Raw genomic sequence first — 9,806 nt, 5'->3', positions numbered from 1 at the left:
CTCTCTCTCTCTCTCTCTTCCTTGTAGGTCAGTCTGACCTTGAACTCACAATCTGCCTATGCCAGCAGTCCAGATGGTATTGCAGGTGTGAGGTGAGCCACAGATCTTTCTTTACATGCATAAGTTTTATTCTCACCTCGTTCCTGAGACTGCTTAATCCTTATTCCTTGAAAGGGGGAAGCTGAAATTTGGAAAGATTAAACCATTTACCCAAATCCACACATCCAAGGAGAGAAGCTAGGACTTCATTCTCAATCAGTCTGACCTGAAAGTTTGAACTCTTGACAATGTATGCCTCAAAATGACCTTCTCTTCCCTCTGGCAGCCAGCGCTGTTCTTACAGCTGGAATCCACAGCAGTTCTGAGTTCCAGCTCAGTTTTTTACTCTGAACATAACAGCCTGTTCTACTCCTGTGCAGTTATATCATTCCACCTGTCCTCATTTCTCCTTTGTTCTTAGACTGATCATTCTAGATGCCACCAGCAGGACACCCCCATTTGTTTTTAGAGACAGATCTGGTTGGTACAGGAATCGCCCACAAACCACATGGACACTGATTTCAATCAAGCAGGGACAGTTTATTGAAAACAAACCTGGGGACTAACTGATCAGACTGTGACCCTAACCTACTCAACTTTTAAGCTTGAAATCCACAAGCATGTGTGCCAAGTTATCCCACCACTCAGGATTTAGGGACGTGTCTTTGTGGTACACCTATCTCACTCCCATTGGTTGGGTTATTCAATTGTGGTGAGGCACTTGCCTAGCATTCACGGCTCAACTTGCCAACCAGGATGTCAGTTACCCAGGGAGGTCTTGGAAACTTAAACATTTGGCAGCTATCAAAAACAGAAGTTGTATTCAAAATGGCTATGGTGCTACCAGGAAAGGCAGTGTAACCATCTAGTTTAAGGATTTCGTTTGCAACATGGTTTAGTCTAAGACATTGACCAGAAGTAAATACTCTTGTGGGGGAGGGGCACTATTTTGCAGTGGGGTCCAGGCTGGCCTTGAACTCACTATGTAGATGAAGATGACTTTAATGAACCTTCTGCATCTCTGGATTAGTGCAGGGATTAAAGGAGTGCACCACACACAGAATTTGTTTTTATTACAGGTCTTAAGAGACACTAATAAATATCCGTCTGACCTTTTATTTTTAAGCTCTTTGACTGCCAGGGCTATTTTATTCACATTTGTATCATGATCAGCACACATTGGCTAAATGAAGCATTTGACACCTCCTGCCAACCTCTGAGCAGTTCCAGTCAGATGTTTAAAGATATGCTGTTTAAGAAATAAAGACTTGGGCTGGTGAGATGGCTCAGTGAGTAAGAGCACCAACTGCTCTTCCAAAGGTCCAGAGTTCAAATCCCAGCAACCACATGGTGGCTCACAACTATCCTTAACGATAACTGATGCCCTGTTATGGAGTGTGTGAAGACAGCTACAGTGTACTTACATATAATAAATAAATAAATCTAAAAGAGAGAGAGAGAGAGAGAGAGAGAGAGAGAGAGAGAGAGAGAGAGAAGAAAAGAAATAAAGACTTATGCCAGGCATGGTGGCACACTCCTTTAATCCCAGCACTCAGGAGGCAGAGGCAGGTGGATCTCTGAGTTCGAGGTCAGCCTGGTCTACAAAGTGAGTTCTAGGACAGCCAGGGCTACACAGAGAAACCCTGTCTCAAAAAACAAAATCCAACAGCAGCAGCAGCAACAACAACAGCAACAGAGAGCTTCTAGGAGGCTGTTGGGGTTCAATCCCACAGAGGCAGTTCTCCCTGCTGCTCAGAAGCCTGGATTCATCCTGTAGTGGTTCTTTCTTCCATTGCTTAGCCTGAGCAACTACCAACACTGACAAATTATTTTACAGCTTAAGACACAAAGTATGTTCATGCATTTTATGTGTGAAAGAAGAAACACAACTCAATATGGTTTCTAAAGTGAGTCCTAGCTAATGGTATGTTTAATGCTGCCGTGAAAAACACACAGGAATGGACTGTACAATAATAACAGAGCAGTAAGTCTCACTCTTTATACCCAGTTGAGTCCCTTGTACAGTTGTGTTGTTTTGTTAAGCCATCCTGTTAAAAATTTAGAGACTTCATGAGCTCGGTAATAGAGTGCTTGCCCAGCATGTGTAAGGCCCTGGGTTCAAACCTCAACATCACAAATAAATAAATTTGGAGATTTTATTTGTACTCTTAATATTTTCTCTTCTTTCCTTCTTTTTTCTTTCTTTCTTCCTTCCTTCCTTCCTTTCTCTTTCTGTGTCTTTCTTTCTTTCTTTTCTAGACAAGGTCTCTACATAGTTGTCCTGGAACTTATGTAGATCAGGGCTGGCCTTGAACTCAGAATTCTACTTGCCTCTGCCTCTTGAGTGCTGGGATCAAAGGTATACACTTGCACCACAATGCCTGGCCCTATTTATTTATTTATTTATTTATTTATTTATTGTAGACCAGGGCTGGCCTTGAACTCAGAATTCTACTTGCCTCTGCCTCTTGAGTGCTGGGATCAAAGGTATACACTTGCACCATGATGCCTGGTCTTATTTATTATTTATGGTTTCTCAGTGTAGCCTCAGCTACACTGTCGCCATTATTATCTTTATGTTTTTAGTTTTTTTTTTAAAGGCAGGTGTTTCTCTGTGTAGCCCTGGCTGTCCTGGAACTCACTTTGTAGACCAGGCAGACCTCGAACTCAGAAATCCGCTTGCCTCTGCCTCCCAAGTGCTGGGATTAAAGGCATGTGCCACCACCGCCTGGCATCAATTATGTTTTGATGCTGTATAAAACTAAATGATTAGAGCCAGGCGTTGATGGCGCACGCCTTTAATCCCAGCACTTGGGAGGCAGAGGCAGGCGGATTTCTGAGTTCCAGGCCAGCCTGGTCTACAAAATGAGTTCTAGGATAGCCAGGGCTATACAGAAGAAACTGTCTCGAAAAACAAAAACAAAAACAAAAACAAAAAAAGGAAAACAAACAAACAAGAGAACCTTGAGACTTTCCTTTCTCAAGGTCACACAGCTAAACATTGGGGCACATAGGACTGAGAGCTAAGTGTTCTCATTACTTTTCTCAGTAGCCAGTGAGCCAGTGCCACCGCGAATCCTTTTGAGTCTTCTACTAAGGACTCTTATCTATGATTCACGCCCTGTCACTACACCCATCGCCATCCGGGTTTCAAACCTGTAGCCTGGGTTTAAGAAAACATTGAGCTCAAAGGAGAATTAAATCCTCAGCATTTTTAATTTTCCCGTGCCAAAAGAAAAAGAAAAAAGAAAGATTACTCATTTCTTCCTGCTTTAACCCTTCTTATACAGGAGTAACTCATCTGGGACCCCAAGGATGGAGGCAGTCCCGCCCCCTGGTGCAGCAGTGAAGATGGATACCAGCCACCTGTCAGAGGGCTGTGGGCGGGGGCCGGGTCAGCGAGGCCCGCAGAACCGAAGGGTGAGCGCCGCTGAGCGCACGCTCAGAGCAGAGAGCTGGAAGCGTGCAGGACGGAGAGTCTGACACCGGGGCTGGCCGCCAAAGGAAGGGAAAGATGGTCAAGGAAACCGAGCAGGCAGGGTACGCGGGGCGACAGCAAGGAGAGTCCGCAGCCAGTAGCTGCTGAGCAGCCCTACTCCTTATGCTCGGGCATAGAGCCGGCAGCAGAACGAGGACGCGCCGGGCACTGTGCGCTGGCCCCGCTGGGGCGCAGGGGTGACATGTCCCACGAGCGGCCACCGCGCACGGACATCCCCCGCAACCTGAGCTTTATAGCGGCATTGACCGAGCGGGCGTACTACCGCAGCCAGCGGCCCAGCCTCGAGGAGGAGTCGGAGGAGGAGCCCGGGGAGGGCGGGACCCGGCCGGGCGCCCGCTCGCGGGCTCACGTTCCGGGTCGGGGGCGCAGGGCCCGTTCTGCGCCCGCGGGTGGTGGCGGGGCGCGGACAGCCCGCAGCCGCAGCCCTGACACTCGCAAGAGAGTGCGTTTCGCCGACGCGCTGGGGCTGGAGCTGGCCGTGGTCCGGCGCTTCCGCCCGGGGGAACCGCCCCGGGTGCCCCGCCACGTGCAGGTGCAACTGCAGAGGGACGCCCTGCGCCACTTCGCGCCGTGCCCGCCGCGGACCCGCGGCCTCCAGGTAGGCGTCCCGCCGTGCCCCGCCCCCCGGGCCTCAGCCTTCCCTCTCGGGAGTCCCCGCCCTGACCTGCCTCCCCGCCCTCTCTCCTCAGGAAGCGCGCGTCGCCCTGGAGCCAGCTCTGGAGCCCGGCTTCGCCGCCCGGCTGCAGGCGCAGCGCATCTGCCTGGAGCGCGCAGACGCCGGCCCTCTGGGCGTGGCCGGGAGCGCGCGCGTGCTGGACCTGGCCTACGAGAAGCGCGTGAGCGTGCGCTGGAGCGCGGACGGCTGGCGCAGCCTGCGGGAATCGCCCGCCTCCTACGCCGGTCCTGCTCCGTCCCCGCCGCGGGCTGACCGCTTCGCCTTCCGCCTGCCCTCACCTCCGGTCGGCGGAACGCTGCTCTTCGCCCTTCGCTACCGGGTTACCGGCCGCGAGTTCTGGGATAACAACGGCGGCCGGGACTACGCGCTCCTTGGGCCCGAGCATCCTGCCGGTGCCGGAGCCGCGGAACCCCAGGGCTGGATCCATTTTATTTGAGACAAGGCTCCTACAGGCCACTGCAGGGAAAAAGCGGAGGCATCCAGGCGTAGGGGGTGGGGTGGGGGGGGAGAGGCTGTGGCTCCAGGAACCAGGGAGTCACAATTGGCAGATGGGTGGAGAGCGGTCTCAGAGTTAAGCGGAGGTGGCTGGAAACCGCCTGCGAAACTCAGAGAGATTGGGATGGAAAACAGCAGGTGTGGAAGGAACTCGAGGAATGTGAGATAGAAGGCCCAGAAAGGCTCTGGAAGGTCAAGAAGCCTCCTTGGGCTGGGAACCTTTATGGACTGAGGAGCCTTGACGTATAAAGTCCAGCCCAGTGAAGTCATTCGGATTGCTTCCCTCTTACTGGCCTTACCACCCCACGTCCCTGTGTCCTGCCCATCCTAGCTTCATCTGAGCCGAAATTGCCTTGCTTAACTCCAGGAATTTGACCATTGCCTTCCGGCAGTATGACAAGATTCCCTTGTCTCTCAGCAGTTCGTGGCTTCAGTCTTCAAGAACAGGGGTTGATGGGGGCTATGACAGTTTCTTTTTGTTGTTATTTGTTTGTTTGTTTTTGAGTTCCTTCGGCCATCAGGCAAGCGCTAGGAATAAGGACGGTGGCAAAAGTAACTCCCACCCTGCCCTTGTAGCCAGATAGATATCTAAGTAGTTCACATAGGCTTCCAGAAAAATGAATGCCAGCCTTACTTTTCTGGGCGTCTTCTTAAAACCTCTAAGCACTTTATGTCAAGGGATGGTGAATCATGAAAATCCCTACTGATTTATTCTTCGTGCCTCTTAAAAAGAGGAAACCACTGAGCATCTGTATGGTTGAGCGTATTTCTTTGTGTCTTTGGGCTCCGTTTTCCTCTGTGAGAAGAAAGTGAAGTTAGGCCTCCTCTTCCTCCTCTTCCACCTCCTCTTCTCTCCTCCTCCTCTCTCTCTTTCTTAAAGCTATTTTTCCTTTATTTTCTTTTCTAGATTTATCTATGTTATGTGTGAGTACACTGTCACTATCTTTTGACACACCAGGGTGTCAAATCCCATTACAGATGGTTGTGAGCCACCATGTGGTTGCTGGGAATTGAACTCAGGACCTTTGGAAGAGCAGTCAGTGCTCTTAACCTCTGAGCCATCTCTACAGTCCCCCCCCCTTTTTTTCTTAAGGCTAACTTTCTTTCAGCTACCTTTTCTTAGGACCGATCTTCCTTCTTTCCTTCCTCTCCCCCCCCCTCTCTTCCTCTTCCTTTTGGCTACTTTTCTTCTTTTGTTTCTTTCTTAAGGCTTCTCTTCTCTTCTCTTCTCTTCTCTTCTCTTCTCTTCTCTTCTCTTCTCTTCTCAACATGGTCTCTAGCCCAGGCTGGCCTCCAGTGTACAGCCCTCCTGCCTTAGCCTCTACTCTTCTGAGGTTATTGTCTGACCCACTATGACCTTTCTGGCATTTTATGGTCTGTTCATGGCTCAGTACAGATTAGAAATAACATCTTCCTAGCAAGCCAGGTGTCTCGTGACACACACAGGAAAGTGTTTTGAGTTTGAGGCCAGCCAGGGCTACATATGATTACCAAGCTATCCTGGGCTACATTTGACTCTCAGAAAATTGAAAGAAGAAGGAGAAGAAGAAGAAACAAGACATATCCAGTGCTCTGAGCCTGTGGCTTCGGATGAGCATATTTCAGATGACCCAGGACCCAGGCAGCAGCCAGCAGAGAGCCCCAGTGGATCTGTAGCTCCCAAGCCATAGCTCACCCTGTGCCCTTTGGATTTCGCTCTTGCCTCCACCGACTTCCAGTCTGGGCTCCCAGAGGAAAATGGAGAAGAGCCCAGCTGTTAGGGAAAGTGTTGCGTGGGAGCCCTAGAAGGAGACAGTGTTGGAACTCTGGAGGATAAAGGATTATGGGTATAAGAGATAGAAAACAAGAACGAAATGTCACCAGAAGGTGGCAGTTTGAGCCATACCCTGAGCCAGTGAAATTAAAAACCTGGAGTCTTCTGTGATAGCCACCCTCACTTCATACCCTTCCTGAGGGGGAGTCAGGCTTGCTGATTGTTTGCCGTGCCTTTCTCCCCTCCCACCACTAGTTTCTTTGAATATGTAGGACGCTTATCTTTAGTTCCTCTCTTCACCCATGTTGGTCTCCCTTTCCCTTGAGGTGGACGGGAGCTGTAGCTTCTTTCCTCTAAGGCTATTGTTGGTTCACCTTCCTCAGGCACCTCTCTAAAGGGGAAAGAATTCCTAATGTCACAGTTGAACGAGGACCTTCCAGGTAACTAACTGGCTTCCCACACCCCTTTCCATTGCCAGCGTCTTGAACGGTTTCTCACTTCCCCTCTTCTCTGCCGGGTACCTATATGTACACTCAGAATTCAGTTTGGGGCTTGTTCTTTGGCCCCTCTGGTCATGCTTCAGATAAATGCCTATTTACACATCATCTTACCTTGTGAAGAAGACGATTGGATGCATCTGTGGACCACCTTCAGGTTCAGCAAAGTAAAAGGAAGAACTGTCTTGGAAACTCCCAAACAAAGCACACTCTAGTCTTCAACAAGGAGCCCAGGGAGACTGGGTTGAGGTTCAGGTGTTACGACATCATCCTTAATGTGTGTGTTATTGTTATGTCATATTAACAATAGTAACAGCTCCCATTTAACTTTTGTGTGCTAAGTGTTTTACATGCATGTTTAAAGTGGCACTGTGACTTGAGCATTGTTATTCCTGTTTTAGAAGTAAGTCAGTAATTTGTTCAGGAATGTAGGATTGTGAGCCCAGGAAGTCCCACGAGTCTGTGTGTAAACTGTGATGGTATGTATTTTTTTCTTTAAGAACAAAATTAAAAACTTTGCTATATATCTACCGTTTACCGTAGGGAAAGACCATTGTTCCTCATTATGCTGTGCCTTCCTGTCCTCCAAAGGCCCCAGACTTTCTCCTGCTGTCCCCTGTGCCAGCATTCCATCTCTGTAGGGTCAACAAGACAGCATCCCACCTGCCTGCTAGAGAACTTGGAACCTACTGAATGCCAGGCTCCATACTGGGGCTTCTGTCCTGGCTCTGACCAGCCTGCCATACCATTGGGTGCACCTCCTTCCCTCCCTCCATTACCCTTGCCCAGGTAAATTATCTGATGTTTCCTTGAGAATGGTTCCAAACTTAGGGTAAGTGATAGGTGTCTTTGCTGGGCTTCCTCCCTGGGACCTCTGGTAGTACTGAATGGGTGAGTGTGAGCTTGGGCCAGGTCATAGGGCATAGGTCATCATGAGCTCTCTGTAAGAGGTACCATGGTTCACTTACACCCGTCTTCAGCTATATAGAACAGGAGTCTTAGAGTTTGTTTGTTTGAAGTTTTTTGTTCATTGTTTTTTTTTTTTTTTTTTTTTTTTTTTTTTTTTCCAGACAGGGTTTCTCTGTGTAGTCCTAGCTGTCCTGGAACTCACTCTGTAGACCAGGCTGGCCTCAAACTCAGAGCTCCTCCTGCCTTGCCTCCCGAGTGCTGGGATTAAAGACGTGTGCCACCACTGCCCTGCATCTTGTTTAATGAAGTGCTGCAGTACTTTTGGACAAGGCGACATGCTTCTCTAGTCCCCAAGGTTGGACCTGGCCTAACCAGTGTACTGAGAGCCTTGTCAAAAGGAAAGAGCTGCTGTATGTACTGTCTTGAGTGGTATTTGTGTGCCTAGTCCTTTTGAGATTCCCAGAAGACCTTTCCTACCTGGATGTCACTTCCTTGGTATGGGAATTTAAGATTCTCCCTTTTTCACCAGGTGTGGTGATTCATGCATTTAATTCTGAGTTTCAGGCCAGCCTGGGCTACAGAACAAGTTCCAGGACAGCCAGGTCTACACAGTAAGACCCTGTCTCAGAACATTTTTTTTCCCTTTTCTTATCTTGAACTGGGCTAGAGTAGCAGAATTGTAAACCCTACCACCCACAAACCAAGTGAGACACCCTTTCTTCTGGCACACTTCTTTCTGTCTGTCTGTCTTTCTTTTTATTATTATTATTATTTTATACGTGAGAACACTGTTGCTGTCTTCAAACAAACTCAGGCCCTCTGGAAGAGCCGTCCATGCCCTTAACCGCTGAGCCATCTCTCCAGCCCTGAGCCCTAACTCTTGACCCTCTAATGTCATTCCCACGTTCTTGTTTCTGGCTTGTGTTGGAGCTCCTCTGGATGCTTGCCATTCACACACAATCTGAAACATGAAAGCCTTGTCTCTAGAGAGCCCAGGTTTCAGGTTTCTTTCCCGAGAACACAAGTCCAGAAATAGGAAGTGACTTGAGCAGCATTATAACGTATCAGTGAACTTCAAAGACTGGACTTAACACTTGGGCCTCGTGACCACCATATCTCATTACCCATGATTGTTATGGCAAGGGCAAAGGTTAATATAAAAGAGTCCTTCCAAGCCGGCAGAGCTTTAATCCCCCCATTCAAGAAGCAGAGGCAGGTGGATTTCTGTGAAATTTGAGGCCATCCTTATCCTCATAATTTCAGGACAGCCAGGGCTACACAGAGAGACCCTGGCTCACAAAATCCTTGTCCCATCTCTGTCCTTTTCCTACCCTCCTTTCCCCCCTGCTAGCTTCCTTCTTCAAGGACTGGTAGGGTCCCTGTTCCCAGCCTTTAGCTTCCTTGGGTAAAGGTAAAGAGTATTGATCTTTGTAAATACATAGAACGAGTACTACAGTACTGGGTAGCTAATGTGGAAAGAACATGAGTTTGTTCTGTGAACCTCCCCAGACTGCTCTCCAGCCCCTCAGGGCGGCCCTGTGCGCTGTGCCAGCCAGAAGCCCATTAGCATTGTACCTCCCTTCAGCTTCCCGTGTGGCTGCCCTCATGCATGTACAAAAATCATATTAATCAGGGAGAGCTGGGCAGTGACGGTGCACGCCTTTAATCCCATAATTCTAGTACTCCGGAGGCAGAGGCAGGCACATTGCTGTGAGTTCAAGGCTAGCCTGGTCTACTGAGTGAGTTACTGGACAGCCAGCGCTACACAAACTCTTGTTTTGAAAAACCTAAATAAATAAAATGCGGGAATCAGAGAAGAAGCTGTTTAGAAGTATTCTTTGGGTGAAGAGCAGGGAGAGCTGAGAGGAAGTTTCTCTTCCCCACCTCATTTCTTGCTTTTGTCTAGTTTTTTGCAAGTCTTGTTCTACAGTTCTGGCT

The 9,806-nt window shown here is 48.9% G+C and overlaps 1 protein-coding gene across 1 annotated transcript; it reads left to right on the top strand.

The window, feature by feature from the left end:
- Positions 1-3,482: 3,482 nt before the first annotated feature.
- Positions 3,483-5,584, top strand: Ppp1r3e (protein phosphatase 1 regulatory subunit 3E). The gene is made up of 2 exons (XM_021203887.2): positions 3,483-4,136; positions 4,228-5,584. Exons 1-2 carry the CDS (start codon positions 3,720-3,722, stop codon positions 4,648-4,650), a joined length of 840 nt encoding a protein of 279 aa, XP_021059546.1. The 5' UTR covers positions 3,483-3,719; the 3' UTR covers positions 4,651-5,584.
- Positions 5,585-9,806: the final 4,222 nt, after the last annotated feature.

This window comes from Mus pahari, chromosome 8 (assembly GCF_900095145.1).
Source record: "Mus pahari chromosome 8, PAHARI_EIJ_v1.1, whole genome shotgun sequence".
Lineage (NCBI taxonomy): Eukaryota > Metazoa > Chordata > Mammalia > Rodentia > Muridae > Mus > Mus pahari.
Note: the sequence above shows the minus strand (reverse complement) of the source record. Positions and strands in the feature narration are given on the sequence as shown.

Excerpts from the sequence above, each read along its gene's own strand:
- Ppp1r3e (XM_021203887.2), top strand. The coding sequence starts at position 3,720 with ATGTCCCACGAGCGGCCACCGCGCACGGACATCCCCCGCAACCTGAGC. Across the intron at positions 4,137-4,227 it reads CGCGGACCCGCGGCCTCCAG|GAAGCGCGCGTCGCCCTGGA; the intron begins GTAGGCGTCCCG and ends CTCTCTCCTCAG.